Raw genomic sequence first — 24,514 nt, forward strand, 5'->3', positions numbered from 1 at the left:
ACATTTCCTCTCTCACTCTCTTTAGTACCTTTTTCAGGTGAATGTCACAGTCCAGAGCTCATCCCAGAGTCAAATTTTTGGAAACTTTGCTTCTTAGCTCTTTTAGAATAACTACAGGTAAACAAATGGCAGCTCTGGTAAACACACCTGACCACAAATTAAATAAGCTGCAGTTGTTTTTCTATTATTATGTTTAATAATTTTTAATTAATTTGTTGAACCTTTATGCAGCTGCTGGTGTGATGTACACTGGTTCATACGGTATACAGTGACAAACTAACTGTACTTTACAGTCACATGGCTGCAACCAAATCTCTCTTTTTGTCCATGTGATGCGCTTTCTGTATAGAATATAGGGATAGCTGGTAGTGTAGTGGTTTGAGCTGCTGACTTTGGTCCCAAAGGTCACAAGTTTGATCATAATCTCCAGCTATAGCACTCTTGAGCAAAGTACTTACTCTAAATTGCTCCAGTAAAATTACCCAGCTGTATAAATGGGTAAATAATTGTAAGTGACTTCAAAGAAAAGTGTCAGCTAAATGTACTTTTTTCCCCCTGAGATGTAAGATGGTTTGGAGAAAAGCATCTGTTAAATGAATAAATAGAAATGTATTGTCATGGTCACACCGGAAGGAACAACAGCAACAACAACAGTAACTATTCTAAAATAAAAAATAGATGATGATTATTATTATTATGGGGGGTGCGGTGGCGCAGTGGGTTGGACCATGGTCCTGCTCTCCGGTAGGTCTGGGGTTCAAGTCCCGCTTGGGGTGCCTTGCGACGGACTGGCGTCCCGTTCTGGGTGTGTCCCCTCCCCCTCCAGCCTTATGCCCTGTGTTGCTGGGTAGGCTCTGGTTCCCCGTGACCCCATATGGGACAAGTGGTTCTGACAATGTGTGTGTGTATATTCCTCTATTACTGAATACACTCACTTATTTACTCCTGGTCAGTTTGACTAGAATATATCACTTGTGTTTCAAGTTGGGATCCACTGAGTTGACTTAATGGGATATCCAGGGTGTTGACCCACCCCCATACCACCATTGAGTCCCACTGCTCATTATTTGTGGCCCCCCAATACCTGATAACTTTTAAACACTTGTTTTGTCCTCCAGTAAATTCGAAAAAAATAAATCACACCCAGCCAGTTGCAACTGCAGAAAGTTTATCAACCCGTTTGGGTAATCTGTCAATTATAACACTGTGGTCACATGACCTGACTCGTCACATCACATTCATATAATAGCAGGGTTTATCTTCATCACAAAATGACTCACGACTGCTAAGAATAATAACAATCATTATTATTGAAACATCTTTACAAAGCATCACCGTTTTGTCTAGTTCTGGGTTTCAGCTGGGTTTACATTCTGCAAGGTTGGAAAAAAGAGACAGTTGATCATGTTTCCAATTACTGAAATGTTTTGACCTGAAATATAAAAAAAACTTGAGATATGACCCTTGAGCAAGTAAAATGACCCACGTGGGACCTATACAACCCTGGACTTCCACAGAGCTGGAGCTCAGTGCACACAGGAGTAGGGGCTGCAAAAATCATCCTGCGCCACCTGCGTTGAAAAATACACCACTGCGGTACAGGGTGCAAACTCTGCCGCAGTGTGTGACTTGTGTCAAATACACACTGACTGGAAGCAGCGCGTACCAGCAGAGCACGGTCTCCGACATACACAGGCATGCTTCTGCAACCACGGACCGCACTGTTTCAGCTAGAGAGGAACACAACCCTGAGTACATAAGGCGAGAATTTCTTTTTTATAATGTATTCATGACGGTAACAACTTGGCCGACAGTGATTATGCAAAAGTCTGACATACTGTAATATTAATGTACTCTTGAAGCAGAGCAGGGCTTAACTGTGTTATCTATTTATTTATATTTATGCAGCTCAAGGACAAATGTAGACAGGCTTCAGCAATTCGAAAGTACAGGTAAAAATCACTAAAATTTAAATTTAAATTTAAAAAAAAAAGAGTTGAAAACCTTTTGGAAATTTTCAGGGTAAAAATGTTTTGCATCACAAGTTATTTAAAGATAATATTTGAATGCCGTAGAAGTATTAATTCAGTAAATATTGAAAACTGATACACTCTAGTTAGTCTTTTTAGTGTTATATGCAGTTGTTCTGTTTGAAGGTTTGCGTCCAGACAGGAGAGTCAAGACGTGCGAGTTCTTCTTCTTTATCCGTATCCGTCGTAGTCCCACGCGGGCAAATCCATCTGAAATAAATGATATAAGTGATATTGCTATTGATAAATGCGTATCAATCATTTGTGTGTTTTCATTTGTTCGTGTTTTCAGGTGGAATTAATAACTGGAAGCTGATATTAATATGTGGAAATCCAGGAATCAAGAGAGTGATTCCATAGGAAGCAGCTGGCAGGGTTAGGGTTACAGGTGTTGCCTTTTGGTCCCAAGCTTGTTGGTTCGAATCCCACCTCTCCCCATAGTACTCGCGAGCAAGGTATTTACCCTAAATTGCTCCGGTAAAATTACCCAGCTGTATACATGGGTAAATAATTGTATGCAGATCAACAATGTGAGTTGCTTTGGGGAAAAAAGTCATCAGGTAAATTAGTAATGTTTCATTCTTTTGAAGAAGTACACGCACCTGAGGTTAGGGCGTTCGGAAGGCACATTTTCATGCATTGCTTCCGAGAAACAAAGTTGTTTTTGTTGCCTCCACAGCCACTGTAAAGGAAGATCTGGCACCGCTTCAGCTTCCGGTTGTAAAGGTACCTTTTCGATGAGCCATCGCAGGTCCCTCGGTCGATCGGTTGAAAGCATACAGCTGGGAGAAATGAGTCTGAACAACACAGCCGTTATCAATGTCTGCAACTAATATTTGGGGGGCAAAAACAAGCACGGTTAACTAATGAACTGTTGGTTTTGTTTTCTGGTTTGCGTAGATTCTGCACCCGCAGGAAGTCGGCTTCTGAAATTAGAGAAACTATGACAAATGGATGCGAGCGCACGCACGCACACACACACACGCACACACACGACACATATTAGCAGTCTTGGCTCGAAGACAGCGTTTCTGTGGGTCCAGTGTCAGCAAAGAAACCAGGGGAACCCGGCACTTCAACGAATCTGGGTTAAAGTCAACGTGGGACTGAAGACAAGCTGGACTGTTTTAGTCCTTTCCCATCGTCTGTTTGCACGCGATCATTTCCCTGTGCTGTCTTTCCAGAGCCAATCACAGCAACGATAAATTATTATTATGATCCTATGCACTGCATACGAAATGAACCCATTATGAAAGGTAAAACAATAATCTGAGCTGGAGGCTCTGTCTCTTATTGGCTCAACTTGGGTCGCTTTTAACCCGCAATTTTTAAAAGTGGTGTAAACAATCAGAGATATTCTCTACCAAATAAAATGCACCCTCAGGTAAAATACATGGTAAATACTGTATTTATGACCATGAGAGGACTAAAGGTAAAACACCCGTTGAATCCTGTTTGTTATGTTGGCCACAAACCACTAGATGGCAGCATTGGACACAAGGTACAAGTGCAATGAACCACATGATAATTTTGATAATGTGAAATACACATTAGAGAATAAATAAATAGCTACAAATAAAACAGAGGAGGAAAAACTTTGGTGGAAAGTGGTAGTTTCATTTCAGTTCAATTATCCCAAAGGTTTTCTTATTCTAACAATGTCATTTAAATTGTAATGTTTCTTCTACATACATTTTAAATCAGACCCATGTATGGTGATGATTCCTTATCCATCTATCCATCCATCTGTACATCTATCTATCCATCCATCCATCCATTCGTCTGATGCCCTTTTCCAAAGCAGCTTCCAGTGTTTGTGGGTTTGTGTGCTGAACAACTTACAGCCTTTGCCCATTTCACACCTGTATATTTGTACTGCACCAATTAAGGGCAAGTACCTTAGAAAAGGCTCAAGCATTTATTTAGGATACCACAGCAGGTGCAGAGATTCTAACCCGGGACCTCGAACCGGAAGCCAACAGCTCTAACTACTGTGCCACCTGGTGGTATGAAGCGCCTGAGCTCACCACCCCTCTGTAGCGGACGCTACTGGCCTGCGCTGTAGGCTCCGTTGAGCCGGTACATTAGCCACCGTGTTGGCGTTTGCGGTAAGGGCCGTGCATCACTGCCAATTGCGAAGGGAAACACACGTGAAGACTGCTACACTCTCTTCTGGCCTCCGGTGCAGCAGTCATTTAGCAAGCTGACAAACACTCGGAGCGGAAAATAAGTAGGAGCTGCATCAGCAACAGAGGTGAACAGCGATTTACTATAACCCGTCTCGGAGCTCGCAGTACATCTCCATCTGGCCCACAGACTGTTTCTGTACCGGAGGTCAACTGCGATGTTCTCGCCAACGTTAACACACACTTACACACACGAACACGTGGCTGGGCTTCAAAGTCAGTGATAATGTACAGCGTACGGTACATACGATGGAAGGGCGGATGGTCCGACGGATGGATGGACGGATGAATGTACTGATGGATGGATGTACGAATGGATGGATGGATGGATGGATACGGTACGTACCTGTGCGGTTCTCTTTCGGCGGCTCAGCACGGGAAGGGTTTATTTCAACCGCGCCTGAGAGGTAAGAGCGAGCAAGAATGCGGCCATTCATTTTTCATGCCTTGCTTTGTTGACACTTGTGGCCAAAGTACCTTGCAGAACTTGTCACATTCCTACAGCTGGGGATTTTACTGGAGCAATTCAGGGTAAATATGTTCCTCAAAGGTGATACAGAAGACAAGCTCTAATAGGAATTTACAAAAAATCTTTATCTAAAATATAAAATGTAACCCCATACATCCGTCCATCCGTCCATCAGTCCATCCATCCATCTGTCGGTCCATTCATCCATCCATCCATCCGTCCATCCATCGGACCATCAGTCCTTCCGTCCATCTATGAATCCATCCGTCCGTCCATCCATCCATCCGTCCACCCATCCATCGGTCCACTGGTCCATCCATCAATCCGTCCATCCATCAGTCCACCCGTCCACCCATCCATCCATCGGTCCAGAGTCTATCCTGGAAGCACAGGGCAGAGCAATGGGTGTGAGGTCAGGTACACCCTCAAGAGTGTTCATCACAGGGCTTAAAAAGCATGTATAACATTTAATAAAACAAGATTTCAGTTATGCTGCTTATTTCAGGCCAAAATATTTAACATCCACAAGTGTCCAAGGTAAACTCACTATTTCCTATGAGAATACTGTTTCACACAGGCTTTTCATTTCAAAAGTGAGCCCAACGCATGGGTTTTTTAATAGGATCAGGACGGATCGCCCGCAGACAGGCTCGCAAGACAGTTTGTACACATTCTCACATCAGGGGACCTGGGTACTAAAACCCACGATGCTGAAAAAGAGCCTCATCTCCTCCTGTTTGTGTCCCTGAAACTGAAATGACTGTCACTTCCCGGAGAGGGTCAGGGTGTCCAGCTCAGCGTCGGCCCGGTGATGTGACGCGCACGTCCCCACATGGGAGTAAATTAGCGTGTACCTTCTTATACAACTAGACCTCTGGTTAGATGCGAGGAAACTTTCATGCCCCTTTCGAGATGCTGTGAAGAAATAACATGTTCGTAGCAGATCAAACCTCGGCGTTGCACTGTGTGGTTTATGATCATGTTGTGGGCACATAACTGTGTTCCTCTTCCCTCCGTCATGCTTCTTTTCCGCAGTGTTCTGACACTGTCAGCAGAGGAAAACACAGATTCGGACTGTTCACCTGCCATCAGGTTCTATTTATTTACTTATCTATTCATAAGTATTTCATAGGGGAGCACGGTGGCGCAGCGGACTTGGCCGGGTCCTGCTCTCTGGTGGGTCTGGGGTTCGAGTCCCGCTCGGGGTTGCCCTGCGATGGACTGGCGTCCCATCTGGGGTGTGTCCCCTCCCCCTCCAGCCTTGCGTCCTGTGTTGCCGGGTTAGGCTCCGGTTCACTCCGACCCCATTTGTGACAAGCAGCTTCAAACTGTGTGTGTGTGTATATATATGTATTCTATGTAAGATGTGCTTCAAATAAGGATCTCATTTACTTCTGAGCTAACCCAATTATTGAGTCATATATATATAAAGTATAATTTGTATGGAAGTATAAAAGTATAAAGTAAATATAAAAGTAGAAAGTATATTTTATATAAAATATATAGATTAAAAAAAAAAGCATATATTTTATTTTAAGTGGCACTTGGTCTGAAAGGGAAGAGCAGAGATGAACAATAGAAGGACAAACCCAACTGATAAACAGCAAATCAAAGGAAAGGAGGAGGCAGATGGGAAAAGACTCAAAGTACAAAGAATCTGTCTGCAGCTACACGGATTTACCCAGGTGAACATCACCATCTGACGAGACAGGGGCTGCGCTGGGTTCGACGGGCTCTGAACGTCGGCCATCGTGCCGCATTTCCGCCTTCTTCCGTTCTCCTGCATAAACAGGCGACAGTGAGCGTGACTTGACTCCGCTGATATCTCATAAGTTCCCGGCGCACCGACATCGCCGAGTAACACCGCTCTACCGATCCCCGCGTCGTCTTAATACCTCGTTCGTTCCGCCACCATTCCCTCAAGATCACCCTACACTCAGGCCCCCAGCGATGATGCAACGTGTTGATACCTTAATGAACGTAACCTTTTCATGCATAAGATCGAGCAAGAAGAGAGATGACAGAGATGGTGTGTAATTGTGTATTTTAAAAAGGGCGAAAACAACTGTTTCCATGGCCGTCCCGGAGAATTCGGTGTTTGGTGTGAATAAATCTAGCAGTCATATCAGACTTTAGCAACAGGTGGCCCTGGATTGTTCTTTATTATATTACGACGATTTCTTTTTGCTTATATATGCGTTTATTCACTTTTGACCCTACGATGCAAAATATTCCGCGACTGAACAGAGTTCTTCATCGGGAGCTCAATAAATTACCCACTAATTGAGAGCAAGGCTGAACACCGAGCTGCGGAGTTAGACAAAGGCTGCGAAAATCACCGCTCCTCTGTATTGTCACGGTAGAATAATGTTTCATTATCATATTTCATTAAAGAAGTGCTACATCTGAATCTGAGTGACGTTATGGGAGCCTTAAAACACGGTGTCTCTGCAGAGAGGGGTGTGAGCACACTGAATAATGGCAGTGGGCCCTGTCTCGGGGAACATTTGGGCGGATGAAAGAAAGAGTAACAGTAATTATTCTGACGCTTCATGTTCCTTTAAATGACCTCGGTGACCTCAATGATAAAAACTGTTTTTCAAATGGTAGCTTTTCTGTCACTGCCGTGCTGCCATTCATATAAACACAGGGCTCATTATCATATAGTCCAAACACGAACAATGGCAAGGGGTGTGGTGGTGTCTGCTGTGAGGCGGGTCTGGGGTTCGAGTCCTGCTTGGGGTTGCCCTGCGATGGACTGGCGTCCCGTCCGGGGTGCGTCCCCTCCCCCTCCGGCCTTGCACCCCGTGTTTTCGGATCAGGCTCCGGCTCGCCGCGACCCCACAGGGACGAGCGGTTGCCGACAATGGAACGAGCAACGGCTCAAAGTCAGTAAAACTCTCGAAAATGGGTTTCGGACGACATAAGAAATAACGCAGAAGTATCAAACTTACAAATGAGCTTATAAACCTGTTCCCATCCTTTTCATTCCCATCACTTGCTTTAGTAAGTGCCGTTTGCACAGTTGGAGAGGGACTCACTGGAGGTATGGCACGCCACCTGGCACGCTTCCAGCGTTTTAAAGTTGTTGGCATTGCCCAAGCAGCCGCCATAGAAGAAGGTCTCGCACTTCTTGCTTCTGCTGTTGAAGAAGTAGCGTCTCAGCAGGCTTCTGCAAGGCCCCGCCTCCTCTTCTAGGCGGCAGGAATTCTTACCCGCTACGCAGGAACGAGATCGGGGCACAAAGACGCATGAGGTTTACATTCCAGCCACTGAATAAATCAAAGCAGACAAATCGCCGCTTGAGCAACGGACCATAATTTTGATTCCTCTGCCTTTTTCAGCTGACCCTGCTGTTGAGCTCTGTATTAATGTAATTAGCATGTGACAAGTCTTGAGTGTAAATTAAAATATCAGTGCAGGGTGGGGAGGTTTATTGGGGCATTTATTGTGGAAGGAAACACTGATTGCTCTCCTAGACTGATCACACCAGTTGGCAGCATTGATTTTATTTACCACAATGCACAGGCCATACTGTACCGCTCACACTTTGGGCCTGGAGCCAGTGCGCAGTAGATAAAATCACTTAATATCCTGCTACTTCCACACTCTGTGATGCATAATTTATTTATGATATGGTTAATTAAAAATTTTCATTTGAGTGGCCATCTATCACCTTGCCTTGACGATTACTTTGATCCCGTCTCATGCATCCTCTTCCTGCCACAAGAAGATAAATGTATAAAGCGCTTCACTCAAACAAACACGCAAGATAATCCAGTTATTCTGCTTCCCTAATCTACAGTGATTAATTGTTTCCTATTTGAAGTGCATCTTAATTCGCACGCAATGGAAAAAGATGCAGTGTTCGTATTCTCCTTTTACTGTACACTGAGGGTCACATATTTGATATGTGTAGAGCGCTCTTTTACATTTATATTTATTTATTTAGCAGACACTTTTCTCCAAAGCGACTTCCAATGAACTCTATGTAGTGTTATGAGCCCACACAGCTAATTTACCGCGGTGACTTACACTGCTAGATACACTACTTACACAGGGTCACTCATCCATCCATCAGTGGAACACACACACCCTCTCTGTCACTCACACACTACGGGGGAACCTGAACAGCATGTCTTTGGAGTGTGGGAGGAAACCAGAGCACCCGGCAGAAACCCACACTGACACAGGGAGTACATGCAAACTCCACACAGACTGAGCGGGGATCGAACCCACGTCCTCTCGCGCCACCCAGGCGCTGTGAGACAGCAGCGCTACTTTTCAACTATTTACGATAATAACAAATTGAGTTAAAAAAGGAGGGGAAAAAAACAAAAGAGTTAGAACGTGTTTATTTCCAAAGACAGGACTGTGGGCTTGTGGCTCATAAAGGAAGAAAAGTTTGGCTAAAACAACAAGCAGACACATCAGAGGGCGAGGCGCAATAATAAATGTCCGGCAGTAATGGAAAAGAAGTAATGTCGCTTCTTCCTCTCAGCCTGAGTAAAATTAAACCTGACTGCGGACCCCATCCTGCTCCTGGGGTAAATAAAGAGTTTCATGGGTTGAATTCAATCTAATGATTAATTTGCGAAACAAATTTCCCCAAGAGGCTTTTAAAGGGCAATGTCAAAAAAGAAATGGAATTTTAATGGTCCTCTATTTGTGACCCCCTGCTCGATAAAGCACTCCATCTCCCCGAAATTTTAGGCCCTTAACGACAAAGTCGAACACCGCTGTCGAGGAGATGACCCGGTCCCCAGACGGCCCGTTCCACGCTGACTGACACTCGGCACTTTAATTGCTGCCAACCGGGACGAGGAACGGTGTCCCGTCCCGCCCTGTGGCACCGCGGCTCGCTGGACGGAGGCGGTCGGAGGTGGAGGCGGCTGCGGAACCCAGGCCTCGCGACCGCGTCTGTCTCCATTATCAGATTACATTAACCGGAGTGGGGGGGGCTTAGCATTCACAGGCCCAGGAATTAATCAAGCGGTGAATGAGCCTGCGGGAATTGTTGTCTGCACAAAGCGCTCTGCGAGCCTGACTGAAATAAAGAGGGTCTACTTCTGGGCATCCTAAGCAACTTTTATTTATGTTTATGGGGTACAAGTGAAAGGTGTTGGTGAGTCATCCGACTGCAGTGATTAGGGCTGAATAAACTGAGCCGAGCGCTGCCATGGAGACCGTGCTGGAGTACGGGTCTCGCGGGTCTGCCGGGGGCGCTACGGAGGCGCAGCGGGTACGGCGGGGACAGCGCGTGTTCGGAAGGGGCTCGGAAGGGGCTCGGATTGGGCTCGGTCCGTGCGGATTTTGCGTGAGTTTCCTCCAGGTGCTCTGGTTTCCTCCCACAGTCCCAAGACATGGGTTTCAGGTGAACTGATGGCACTAATCTGGCCTAAGTGTGTGTACGTGTGACTGAAAGTGTGTGTGTGTGTTTGTGTGTGATGTCCATCCATCCATCCATCCAGCCATCCATCCATCCATCATCCATCCATCATCTATTCATCTATCATCCATCCATCCATCATCCATCCATCCATCCATCCATCCATCATCTAATCATCTATCATTTATCCATCCATCCATCCATCCATCATCTATCCATCTGTCCATCTATCCATACGTCTATCCATCCATCCATAATAACTTTTGTGATTTGTAGTTGTGGTCTTATACCTGTATTTCTTAGTATATTACGGATGATAGCGGAGAATTTTTTTTCTGTCTAATAAAATTTAATCTGAATCAAAACTTGTGGGTTCACACTGTTCTGGGCAACAAACTCGAACAATAACAGTCCATCGCTTGCGAGAAACGCTGCAATTTGCTCTCCTAAATTTGTACTCGCAGCTGCAGCTCCAGCTGTACTCTGTCCTGTTACCACATTCTGTCACTGCGACCAAGCGTCGCTATTGTCATTAAAATAAATATTTAAAAACGTAAAGCAGTTAGATTTTTTTTTAACGAACGGCTTCCATTTCAAACAGCATGGGTACACATCCACGGGACAGAAGCGGCGATCGCGTGCGTTCATCACGGCCCGGAACGGGGCTCCACGGGGTGACGCCAGGAGCTGGCGGGAGACACCGAGGGGCGCTGCTGATGCGCCACGTGACTCTGCCTGTCGTCTCGCCTCCGAGAACCACGGGAGCCTCTCTGAGGGCGACGGCAGTCGGCGGCGCGTCTCGTTCGTTACGACCCGCTTCGTGCTCCCGAAAACACAGCTCCTCACCCAAGAGCCACTACCGCACACAGCTGTCACTTGACGAACGACTTATACGATGGCATGCGAGTTACAGCTATACTGGTTTTGTCTTCATAAATTCTATTCTTTCCGTGAAAAAAACACATAAGAAAAGATGTCCGCGCTCAGAAAAGGATGCTGTCTTTCCGAGGCCTGCTGCACCAAGAAACGATGTTAATTCCTGTGACGCCAGTGTCACATTTGCACAGAAAAGATAAATTGACCTTCTTTTGGGTTATAAATCTTTTCTAGGGAAAATGTAAATATGGCCAACGTTCCCTTGCTTTTGCGACTGAATAATACATCGTGCGGTGCGCGTCTGCTCTTATATTTCATTATTGCTGTCCGGCGATTCCTTTGCTGTGGCTAAGCGCAAAAATGCAAAGTCAAGAAAATTATTTAAAAAAAAAAAACATGCCTCCCAATCCCTGTATCATAACAAAATATCCAACAGCAGAAAAATGCAGAAAGAACAGCAGGGCAGCGGTTTAATCTTTCTGGATAAAGTTAAACTTTAGGCAGAGGAAGCAGCATGGTACTTTTTAACACGTTAAATTATCAGCAGTTGTGAGAAAAACTAAGGGTTCAGAATGACACGTCACTCTATTGGGGGAAAAAAAAAAGCTCTCAGGTTACCATGGTAACGAACCTATTCTATATAGCTAATTCTTATACACAATTACATGATTTTCTCCGAACACTTCTAACTTTAATAGCTAATGAATGGACGCAAAATTCAGCCACAAGCTCGGCTGCATCAGTATAGTTGAGAAACCGCAACGTCGACGTCCAGCGGCTGCTCGGGGAAGCGTCCGAGCAACCTCCCGGCTGCGGCCGCTCACACTCACGTTCCGGGACGCACGTTTCCTCGCACTCTTCGAAGGTCTCGAAGTTGTTTGCGTTGCCCTCGCAGCCTCCGTAGTCAAAGCGCTCGCACTGCCGCGTGTCAGCGTTGAAGTAGAACCTATCCATCACGCTCCTGCACGGGCCTTCGTCCATCTTCAGGGCGCACGAGTGATGGAAAACTCTCAGTTCAGGCTGCTCTCCATCTAGGATGAGGGAAGAACCAAAGGCTTCGATTCTGCAGGGTTCAGAATACATTCTATCACTTGCGATGTTATTTTTTTAGGTCGGCTATCGGGATTCACCTCGGCCTCGACCGGGGGGGAAAAAAAAAAACCTGCATTCAGGTATTTGCAAGAAAGTCTCATTTTGATGCATTAAGCGTTGGTGCAGCTGTCAAGCAGGAAAATGTGTGTAGCTGCTGCAAAATGAATGGCTTTCACTGTACTTTCCTGCTGTTTTGTAGTAAACCACACGCACACGCCGAAACCGCTTGTCCTGAGCGGGGTTACGGCAAGCCGGAGCCTAGCCAGCAACAAAGGGCACGAGGTCAAAGGGGTAGGGGACACACCCAGGACGGGACGCCAGTCCATCACAAGGTACCCCAAGCAGGACTTGAACCCCAGACCCACCAGAGAGCAGGACCTGGTCAAACCCACTGTGCCACCACACCCCTCTCTAGTAAACCACGGTTTGAAAAATATTCATGCAGTCATTTAAAAGGTGCTGAAAATCTGCCTTCGGTGAGATATAAAAATAAGAACATATTTGTTTTTATATCATCACTGTAACACACAGTTTCTAAAGCAGATAAGAAAACACTGAAATGCCGAAAAACTGTTGCATGAAAATGTTCGCTTTGATGGGGGTCTTCATCCTTCTTTGAACGAGAACTTCAGAGTTTATGAGAATTATTACTGGGCCTCGGAGCATCTGTCTGTATTTTGCATTGCATAATATTTCGAAGAATGTCATGCAATGTTTATTTATACTGTACAGAGCGCAATAATGGAACACACACACACACACACACATGTCGGCACAGTGACCAGTTGAACTGAAGCACATGGGAGGAAACCCACACAAACATGGGAGAAACATGTAAACTCCGCACAGACTGAGTGGAGTTCGAACCCCTAACAAATCACAGAGCCCAGGCACTGTAGACACCATGTCGGTTTGTTCATCAGCGCAAATATTTCTTTGTATTGTTTTCATCGACGGGGGGGCGGTGGCGCAGCTGGTTTGGCCTGGTCCCGCTCTCCGGTGGGTCTGGGGTTCGAGTCCCGCTTGGGGTACCTTGTGATGGACTGGCGTCCCGTCCTGGGTGTGCCCCTCCCCCTCCAGCCTGGCGCCCCGTGCTGCCCGGCTAGACTCCGGTTCGCCGTGACCCCACTCGAGACAAGTGGTTTCAGTCTGCGTGTGTGTGTTTTCATAGATTTTTTTTGCCTTTACTGTACTGTTTTGCATTTTTGCATTAAAGCCTGAATTACAGTAACACAACGAATATAATATATATTACAGAGTAATTAAACAAGGGAAACCGAACGGTTATACTGTGATGTGTTATTGTTTTGTTATTGATATTTCAGCATAAACAGGTGTCCCAGTACAACATACCGGTTAAAGAGCAGTCGAACCCCGGACAGGGATGTGGATGTTGAGCTCAACGTGAGCTGTGGCTCAGAGCGCTTGGAGACGTCGGCCAGCACCGGCAGCGCTGGACATGGCTGATCTCTTTCGGAGCGCCCTGAGATTCATTAATGTATCTTCAGAGAAGCGATGTGATCTAATATGCTCACTTTTCCAGGCCCGAGAGAAACGAGAACACCAGCATAGCGCTGCCTTAAAACGATTCCTCTACAGACGGAGTTCCGGCTCACTACAAGGCCCAGAGCGGCGGCCCGGCATCCCCTTCAAGCCCCGCCACTTTATGCGTTTGCTTTTGAGAGAGATTAAACATTTTCCGTGCTTGGCCTTTGATATTGTTATTTACATTCCTCCATTCCGGCAGATGAAAAGTTAGGGAGCCAGACATCCAGGGGGCAATTTCTCAGCGAGCAAGCGGTCCCCCGGCTCTATTCCTGCTGCTGTGCCAGTGTAAGCAAACTGAAATCTCAGCACAAGAATGTGTAATAAGAACTTGCACTGGGCAATAATGGAAAGTTAAGACGTGTTCGCTTGTTGCGGATGGGACAAACATCGCTGAAGGAACCATCTGCCTTTCGAAATTAATTCCAAATGTGACCGCTCCGGCGCTCCACGGGGTGCGGAAAGAAACTTTTTCTTCTGCGTTGCGTCCGCGAAGAGCGCCGTGCTCTCGGGCAGATACGTCGCATATCCCGTAAAGCAGGGGAGAGCCATAAAGAAGCAACATTGCCCTCTCCGAGATGCAAGAAAATCTTAGCCTCCAGAAGTCCTCCTCCACATATTGTTTTCAAAGAGCTGGTAACTAGCACTCGGGGCTTGATTTACAACTTCCAGACAGGCTGCCAAAGGTGCAACCGTCTCTGCGGGATGCAGACAAATGAAAGACGACGAGTTCCCGCTACCGTCACAGAACAGAAACGTTCAAAAATCACTTTTATTTAAAGAAGAAGAAGAAAAAAATAACGCATATCCCTCCACGTAGTACGCGAACGTGCTTCGGCTGAATCTAACATTAGTGACACCGACGCGGCTCCAAAATCTAAAAATAAACGCGGGAAGCAAAAGTCAGCCTGGTGAAATATTCATGGTGTAATTGGAATACAATGTACCGCTAGCATTCGTTTTCATCCACTTACGTCTCAGACTGCCGTAGACGTAGAGAGCATGCAGATGAGCAGGCTGCTCATCCAAAAACAGATGAGCAGTAAAAGCGAATGCTCAGGTTAACAACGTGGTTTGAGATGCTGTGAAGAAGTATTTGCTCGCGTAAAACTGATCGGACTTTTTTGCCCGTTCCAGTGATATATGAAGAGAGCCTGAGAGAGAAAAAGAAAACGTGAGACCGGTATTGTTTTATGTCATTTCCTTGGTGGGGAAGATAATGCACTATACCATCACTGGTGTGATAGGGTTACCGGCTGCAAGACCTTTAGCTGTAATGACTGCAACTAAAAGCTTCTTGTAGCTGTCGACTAGGGTCTCACACCGCCGTGGAGGGATTTTGGCCCACTCCTCCATGCCGAACTGTAATATCTGCAGGTTTTCGAGCACGAACAGCTCTTTTCAGGTCATGCCACATCAATCGGATACAAGTCGGGACTTTTCCACAGCACTGTGCTTCTGCACATTTCATTGGATGCTTCATTGCATTGTATAAGAAATGGCCTGAGTGAGAATCCGGCTGTCCTGTGGGTGATGTTGTCCCTTCCCTGGCACTGCAACAGCTCTAGTGAGACAGTCGGCAGCTGTAACTACCGCAACAGTAGCGAACCCACTCAGTACAGCTTTTTCTGAATATGTAATAACTGCTTAAGGGATATTGGGAGGCAGTCGTCCACACTCCAGAGATATGGCAATCATAAAGCATAATGCAAAAGATTTAACTACATGTATGACCTTCATCGATAAGTACCAGGTGCTATGCGCAGCAAGTTAGGTAATACAGACATGCGTCACTTAACAACGGGGATACATTGTGAGAAATGCGTCATTAAGCGATTTTGTTGTTGTGTGAACATCATAGGGTGTACTTATACAAACCTAGATGATACAGCTTCGATCAGAGTGCACTTATACAAACCTAGATGGTATAGCCTCGATCACAGAGTGCACTTATACAAACCTAGATGATGTAGCCTCGATCATAGTGTACTTATACAAACCTAGATAACAGAGCCTCGATCACAGAGTGTACTTATACAAACCTAGATGGTAGAGCCTCTATCACAGAGTGTACTTATACAAACCTAGATGGTAAAGCCTCGATCATAGAATGTACTTATACAAACCTAGATGGTATAGCCTCGATCACAGAGTGCACTTATACAAACCTAGATTGTATAGCCTCGATCATAGAGTGTACTTATACAAACATAGATGGTATAGCCTCGATCACAGAGTGCACTTATACAAACATAGATGGTATAGCCTCGATCATAGAATGTACTTATACACACCTAGATGGTATAGCCTCAATCACAGAGTGCACTTATACAAACCTAGATTGTATAGCCTTGATCATAGAGTGTACTTATACAAACCTAGATGGTAGAGCCTCGATCACAGAGTGCACTTATACAAACATAGATGGTATAGCCTCGATCATACAATGTACTTATACACACCTAGATGGTATAGCCTCAATCACAGAGTGCACTTATACAAACCTAGATTGTATAGCCTTGATCATAGAGTGTACTTATACAAACCTAGATGGTAGAGCCTCGATCATAGAATGTACTTATACACACCTAGATGGTATAGCCTCGATCATAGAGTGTACTTATACACACCTAGATGGTATAGCCTCGATCATAGAGTGTACTTATACAAACATAGATGGTATAGCCTCGATCATAGAATGTACTTATACACACCTAGATGGTATAGCCTCAATCACAGAGTGCACTTATACAAACCTAGATTGTATAGCCTTGATCATAGAGTGTACTTATACAAACCTAGATGGTAGAGCCTCGATCATAGAATGTACTTATACACACCTAGATGGTATAGCCTCGATCATAGAGTGTACTTATACAAACATAGATGGTATAGCCTCGATCATAGAGTGTACTTATACAAACATAGATGGTATAGCCTCGATCACAGAGTGCACTTATACAAACCTACATGGTATAGCCTCGATGCAGTCAAGAGACGCAGTAAACAGGAGATTAATGACACTGCTGCCAGCGTAACACAGCGTAGTGTTTTACAGTAAACTTTTTTATAAGTAGAAAGAGTACACTGAAAAATAAGGATAAAAAGTACAGTATAGTAAATACATAAAGCAGTAACATAGGTGTTTATTATCAAGTATTATGTACTGTACATAATTGTATGTGCTGTACTTTTATATGACTGGCAGCGCAGTAGGTTCGTTTACAGCAGCACCACCATGAACATGTGAGTACCACGTTGCGCTATGATGTTACGACGGCTACGACGTCGCTAGTCAATAAGAATTTTTCAGCTCCATTATAATCTTACGGGACCACCGTCGTATATGTGGTCAGTCGTTATAAGCGAAACGTCGTTAAGCGGCGCATGACTGTACCAGTACAGCTGAACAAGAAAATAAGCTGCATGTGACTGTCTAGTTAGAGCTCACACAAACAACATGTGAGCTCTTCACAATTCTTTATTACACACACATTATACTTCCCTTAATAGACAACAATTGGCAGAGAAGGTATTGTGCTAAAAATGTACCGGTGCTTAGAATGGCCATTGTGCTGTTTCCTGCAGAAATTGTCTCAGCTTTGTCACAGCATCCACAGTCCTTGGCTTAGATAATGGTCCAAAAGGCACCGATACGCTGCCAAGACCATGCTAATTCACAATGTGGGCAGATTTCCCTTGGAAGGAAATGCTTCCTGGCAAGCACAGGTGAGTACCAGCGGACAGGTACTGTCAGTTTACTGCAGGGAAAAATCTTTCAGTTGCATGTGCAGAACACAAGTGACTATTTTTAATTGGAAGTTTGTTTTATGAGCATTTATTTTCATTTTATTTAGGCTTTCGGTAGTCTGTGTTGCTGCAATTAAGACACAAATGTCCATGAATGCGCACACAAAACACTTTGCAACAATCACATCAGGTGTTTGCTCAGGCTAAACTGGTTAGTCAAGCTTGCCTTCAGCTTTAAAGCACAAAACGAGAGCCATAAACCATAGCCAATAAGTCTCTGCCCTTTTGAATGCAAGTCAAAAGAGTATTTTCTTTTTACATGTTCAAGTGTATAATCAAGGCTGTTGAATTAAATTGAAAAAATAAAATTTACCAGCATTACTCAGAGCCCTAGATGAAATAATACAAAAAAAGACTTCTTTTAACTCGTCAATAAGTCCTACTTGGTCGATAGTTTCTATTATAATGCATTTTTTTCTGCATAACACGGAAGAAAAAACTTGAACGTAGAGTTTCTGCAAGAGCCAACTCTAAATCAGCTGGAACGATCGAAGATAAGATGTTCTCCCATTGAAATTCTCAATAAAAGATATAGCAACCAAAGCTGTAAGACTAAACGGCACGACTTCAGTCCAAATGTGGAGCACACTGCACAGGTCATGTGTATATGTGTTCAACACGTAACACTGTTGGGCTTTTCAATAATGTAGACCTGGCTGAATTCCTCACTTTAGCACAGATTTTTTTTTCTCAAACTTGGCCTTGTATACTCAGATTTCATTGAAAAACATTGCTTTTATTCATATAAAACATTTTTTGACGCTTACTGAAAATAAAAATTCCTTTTACTTCATCCTTGTCATGCGCGAGACATATGACAGAATTAATTATTAATGGCAATAAAACAAGTTTTATTTATCCTTTAGTTCTTTTTTTGTTCCATTTTCTAATATGAATTCCTTTGCTAAAAAGGATAAACAAAACAGAGAAACTACAATGAGTCCACAAAAAATAAAATGGTTTAGCATAATTTGAACCATGCAGATATTCTCTCAACAGCTCAATGAGGACTAATTAAGAGCCCAGTTGGAAATAAAACTAGTGTGTTATCAGCACAGAGGTTTGCCAGAAGTGGTTTGCAGTGCGGATCTCATTAGCATACACACCCATGACATACACGTTTCCTGGAGGACCGAATGATGCTTAAGGGCAGGGTAAGTGCCATCGAGTTCAAGTAGACTTCTGAAAATCCCTCATATGGTTTTCCCACTAGAGGAAGGTAGGCAAGTGGTTTACCGTCGTCTTCCGTGCACAACTGTGGAGTATGGGAGGAAACCAGAGCAGACACGTGGAGAACGTGCAAACTCCATCCAGGCTGAGCCGGGTTCAATGCCAAGCCCAACACCACGGCCCAGACCTGAGTGGCAGCAGAGCTACTCATTGAGCCACCGTACCACTTTCTGATGCTTTTTCTGAAGAATTATTAAACACTGTCCCCAGTAAATGTACACCTGATATGGCTCACCTGCTCATGGGAACACAAGAGACAGACGTGTTTTCTGCAGTTTTCTTCCTTTATAAATTATGATGGTATAAATGATCTTGAAATCAGCAAATGGTTTGTACCAATTCTTAAGCACATAAAACTAAATGGAAATATAGCTACAGTAAAGGGTGAAAAAAGAAAGACTTTCTCACTTTTGTGAAAAATTAAAACATTTCCATTAAGAAAAAGCCATCAATACTTTGAAAACTTCCGATTTTCTAGAAGCTGAGGACTCCATGAATTTCAAAGTAAAAAATATGAATTTTAACAGGATACTTGCTGCTTTGGTAGCTACATATATTGTCTGGTTTATCTGACAGAGCAAAACATGTCGAATCTTGCTTCCTTTCGGAGCTGACCAACAGTGAACCTAGGAAAGGGAAAAGGAAAATCCCCTCCCAGGCCAAGAAACCACAGGGGCTGAATGAGCTCATAAAACCAGAGCTCTGAGTCTTCAAATTTCTTTTTAAATAATTTGCAGGTTCCTGTCTGCTAGCGCTCCTTTACATAATTTCAGTCATTGCTAGTTACTTGCATTTGGCTTTACGTTTCCTTATTAAACCTCATTTGCATTTGATAAAAGCCCCATGAGAAAAGAGTTTGTCACCGTGATACATCCTGTAGAGCATTCGATATGAACGGGAGCCAAGTAGAAGTCCAACGGGGCTTTAGGTATCGCAACAAAGAAAAGGCCGTATGTTGCAGCTTGAAATGCATATGACCCAAGAGGACTTCAATACGACCCATTAGCAAAGATACTCGGTGAATCACTGATGGCAACGGTCCCACCAGCCGATGACATCGTTCCAAATGGATGATCATTGCACAGCATCATCAGCTAAACATATTATCACTACATTCTGAACTGCACCTGGTACCATGGTCAGATTTCATATTTATATTTACATTTATTTGGCTGACATTTTCTCCAAAGTACCTTCCAATGTCAACTTAGAGAGAGTGGTTTACCCTTATACGGCCCGATTTTTTCATTTCTTTACAACTGGATCAATTGAGGCTAAATGCTTTGCTCAAGGACACAGGAGATGGGACCCAGACGACACATGTAGACTGGAATACACGAATTTCATATACAGACTACACACATTAACCATTATACAAATGTATTTTGCATATTACATGCATAGAATTCCACACATTCGTGGACGCGTGCGGCAATTCAAAGAGATTAAGAGATTTAAAGGAATAACCGAACGAGCCGAACTGAGGATAAACAACGAACGGCCCCGGACCCAACAAATTACACTGAGCCACTGCGTTTGCATTAGAGGGCACTCGTCCTTATCAGCACACACCATATGCCACGCAGGGTGTGAGTTATCTGAAAATTGTCTGAAAATTGACAGCAGTTCTGCACTTCTGACATTGCCTGGGAGCTCATTCCACCGCGCGGGACAGCGAGTCGCCGCAAAGAGTGGGAAGAACAAGGTACACCTTGCTGGGCAGAGGTACAATGCAGGCTCACAGGCTGTGATTAGAGCTGACTGGGTTCCGAGCCCCTGGCTGCCCTCTGGCATGTATGTGGGCTGTGAGGAAGGATACCGGCAAGGCCACGGTTTGCAGCATACATGTTCGGAGAACGAAGAGCAGCCTGGTACCAGACATTGAGCGCTGCTGTGTTGGTCAGATGACAATTTCTCAAAGAAGGGTCTGGATCAGCAGTATGGATCAGTAGTTTTCCACCATATACCGAGAAGAAAAAAGTTATAGGTACCTTTGAATACAATCAAGAATTAGAATTAGCGAAGAGCATGAAGAATACAGTTGAAACATCAGTTTTCCTACCATGTTTCCATAGTTCCGTTCTTTCTGTTTGAGCAAAGCGCACGGTTATATGGAGTCAGACACTGCTCATTAGCCTGAGTGACATGATAAAGCTGGCCTTGCAGTTTCGGGGTGTTTTTTTTTTTTACTGGAATGACCTGTGGGTCAAAGTTTTAATTAATTTTTAATGTCCTCTTTTCTGCTGTATCCACAAACATATTATCAGAAGGAAAACGAGTTTAAGTTTGTTTTGCTTGTCTGAACTGCTGACCACTGAATACAAAATAAATAACTGTTAACGCCGAGAGCTTTCTGAAATTCTTGTGCTGCGTGTATATTATGACAGCATTCTCTTAAACAAACAATAGTAAAAAATGGGCTAGGTTTTAAAAGATCTAAAACACTTGGTATTTTTGGTTACGAAATGGGGCAGCATGAGGCACAGTGGGTAGTCCTGGTGCCTCAAGGCTCTTGGGCTATGGCTTTAGACATGGGTTACAACAAATTCCAGGTGCTCTTGTTTCCTCCCACAGCCTAAAGATGTGTTTCGGGAGCATCGGTGAGTCTAAATTGCTCCTAGTGTGTATGTGATTGCTCCAGGATGGACCCTACCTTGGCTCTGTGCTTCCTGGATAGACTCTGGACCATAGAAATCCTGCCTTAGACAAACAGTTACTGATGATAGAAGGATATATGGATACACGCAATATAATAGTTCTAAAAAAACATGACAGAAGGTAGAAACGTGGTGAAATAAGAAATCCTTAGAAGCAACGCATGAGACATACTTAAAGACCCCACGATGCACTAACTTATACCCATGCCTGAAGTGACCGAGAAGCCCCATTAATCATAGTGGAAAAGGGTGAGAGACTGTTTGCCCTCTCTTTTTTCCACATCTGCAAATGTTTTCTTTTCTTTTTTTTACCCACCCAATACTCTGCTCCAATGGATCGACACAATAAAACCAGCATGATATTAATCTTAAGTGCAACATTCCAGGTTTAGACAATTGTTTTTGTCATGCAAACCTGAATATCATTTGAACCTGAAATCAGCCTCTTTTTTTTTTTTCTTCATGTTTTTAATAAGCTCATTAGAAGAGATTTTTCTCAGGTCCAGCCTCACACAACACTACTCTATGGAAAATGGAAAAAGAAATAAAAGAAAATATCCCACAACGTTATTACCGCTGTTTGACCAGATATAGAACGATGACATTAGTGTTGCAAGGATCACCAAATCCAGTTAGACTTAACTTACACATCCCTTCAATGTTACCATCTGAATGCCGAGATGCTTCATCATAGAAATGTCTGAGACCAGCTCTGTTGGTTAACTCTAAAAACTGAGAGTTAAATAATTAAACACGAAAACAGACTGAAGGAAAACGACTGTGTGAGGTTAGAACAGGGACACCATAAAGTTGATGAATGCTATGGTGTATTTAAACTTTAACTAACTACTGTTCTCTGGATTTACACGTCGGAACATGTACAGCCTCCCCCTCCTTACAAGGGTGATGTGTTCCTGAAAACCCTTCGGAAGGTGAGTTCTCATAACTCAAAGATATAATGGGCATTAGCTTTAATAGTTAACTTTTTGCATTCCTAAACCCCAAAACTGACCCCCATTTATGCTAAAAAGGACAAAAACACTTCAATAACTAACATTAGTTATCATAACATAATGCAATAAGGCAATATCTCTTCATTAATTACTGTATAATACTGTATGGCTGCCCCAGTGTTGCTTCAGCACTTCCATAGCTGTGACATACCGTACGCTTAAGAAATGCGCACAAACAAAATAAGAATAAATATGGTCCTGAACGTAAAAAAAAGAGTAAAAGACAAAAGACATCATTGCAAACAATGCAAATGTACGAGTTCAATTCCTGCTCAGTCTGTGCGAACATTGTGCTTCTTTATAGGTGGGTGAATGAAAGTCACCTTGGATAAAGGCTTGGATAAATCACCGCAAGTCACTTTGGAGAAAAACCATGCACTAAATGAATAAACGACAAATCCAAATTTGATCCTCGTAAACTAAATTGGGGTATTAAATGAAACTCCTTGTAAAGTCGAATTCTCCTAACTTGAATGGGAGCAGCTCAAGGATATGAACGTACTTCATTCCTTATAGTAAATGTAGCCTCAGCTGATTCATCACAGATATCCACAGTGTTTTTACACAGATGTGCATGGCTGCACCGGTTTACTTTTACCTTCCTGGAACTGTCATGCTCTATTCTGTGTATAGTATGCATTCTGAGCCCATTGCAAAGTAATGCTAAAGTAGTCTTCAAAGATAATGCAGACTCAGTTTTTATGTTAATTCACATAGGCATTTTCAGCAGAAAGTCCAGCCTGGAGGTATTTTACTAGTTATTTATATGAAACAAATTATAAAAGTCGTGCCTATGTAACACTGAGGTTTTCAAAGTGTTGCTTAAAGTCATTCCCCTATTGAGCAAAAAGAATATACTGGCACTGCGGCAGATGGTACAGATGGTCTGGATTTCTTAAGATATAATGAGTTTATATTTACTCACAGGACAAATTCAGATTCTAATGAAACCTTTAAACACAAAAGAGACCAGAAAAAAAAAATCTGAACACAGTGTCTGCAACCAGATGAAAATCCTGACTACATTCCCACTCGTACTGTACGACATTATCCTTCTCCTGATTTCTGCGGAAAGCTCACTGACATATTCTTATCAGATTACTCTCACAAATAATACATCATCCCACATTTACCAAAAATAGAGCATGACATACCCTTGGGGACTTGTTGTGATGTGCTTCAACTTTGTAAATAACCAACGCATATCCAGCAGCGGTACAACACAGGCACTGGAAAAACGAATATGTCCATTCATCATAAATAGCCCCCCCCCCCCCCCCCCCCCCCCAAACTTCATTAAAAAGAGAATGATTCATCCACAAAATGTGTGTTCTAGGGCACCAAAGCAGAATGAACTTGGCTATCAACAAAATAAATTACACAAGCAGTCCTTTCTCAATGAGTGTTCTCAAACACTGCTCCAGGTCCTCATCCACTTCTACCTACCTGAACCACCACACCATCAGAGCTATTTTAAAGTTTTGCTTCGGGATGGTGTTCAGCCTGCCCAGATGTATCTTTGTCACACACTTGATTTTGTTTCCTGGGTACTGGCCAGAAAAACTGAAAAGGACGCTCTGCCCAAATATCTATACAACCCCTGTGGGTGACACGGTGGCACAGGAAGTAGCGCTGCCGTCTCACGGTGCCTGGGTGGTGCGAGAGGACATGGGTTTCATCCTCGCTCAGTCTGTGTGGAGTTTGCAATGGATTACCTCCAGGTGCTCTGGTTTCCTCCCACAGTCCAAAGACTGTGCTGTTCAGGTTCCCCCATAGTGTGTGAGTGACAGAGTGTGCGTGTTCCACTGATGTATGGATGAGTGACCCAGTGTAAATAGTGTATCTAGCAGTGTAAGTCACCTTGGTGAAGAAGGTGTGTGGGCTCATAACACTACATAGAGTTCATTGGAAGTGGCTTTGGAGAAAAGCATCTGCTAAAGAAATAAATGTAAGGGTTACCTCTTAATCCTAAACTAGACATGATCGTGTCTCCCCACATGCTGAGCATCCAAATAGACTCCTACTAATGCCCATTTTATATGCGGAATGGGCCCCCAGACACATCTGTAGAACTGCTTTGGTTTTCCAGTGTCAACTGACTTGCTCTTTTCTTAGACTGACAGCACCTATATGTAGAGTTAATCCCTTAGAATGCCCCAGTCTGCACCTTCCAAATGCAATGATCACTCTGATGATGCTTAACTATTTCAATGACTG

General features: G+C 43.8%; 1 protein-coding gene across 1 annotated transcript in view; it reads right to left on the reverse strand.

The window, feature by feature from the left end:
* Positions 1–892: 892 nt before the first annotated feature.
* The window catches only part of LOC108924250 (tissue factor pathway inhibitor-like), a 29,389-nt gene continuing 5,767 nt past the window's right edge, over positions 893–24,514 (reverse strand). The window contains exons 3-8 of the mRNA XM_029247483.1: positions 11,781–11,981; positions 7,727–7,903; positions 6,367–6,510; positions 4,563–4,616; positions 2,633–2,827; positions 893–2,240 (exon numbers count right to left, since the gene is read on the reverse strand). Of these exons, the coding sequence (XP_029103316.1) occupies positions 2,113–2,240; positions 2,633–2,827; positions 4,563–4,616; positions 6,367–6,510; positions 7,727–7,903; positions 11,781–11,981 (899 nt within the window). The 3' untranslated portion in view covers positions 893–2,112. The remainder of the gene's footprint in view (positions 2,241–2,632; positions 2,828–4,562; positions 4,617–6,366; positions 6,511–7,726; positions 7,904–11,780; positions 11,982–24,514) is intronic.

This window comes from Scleropages formosus, chromosome 21, assembly GCF_900964775.1.
Source record: "Scleropages formosus chromosome 21, fSclFor1.1, whole genome shotgun sequence".
NCBI lineage: Eukaryota > Metazoa > Chordata > Actinopteri > Osteoglossiformes > Osteoglossidae > Scleropages > Scleropages formosus.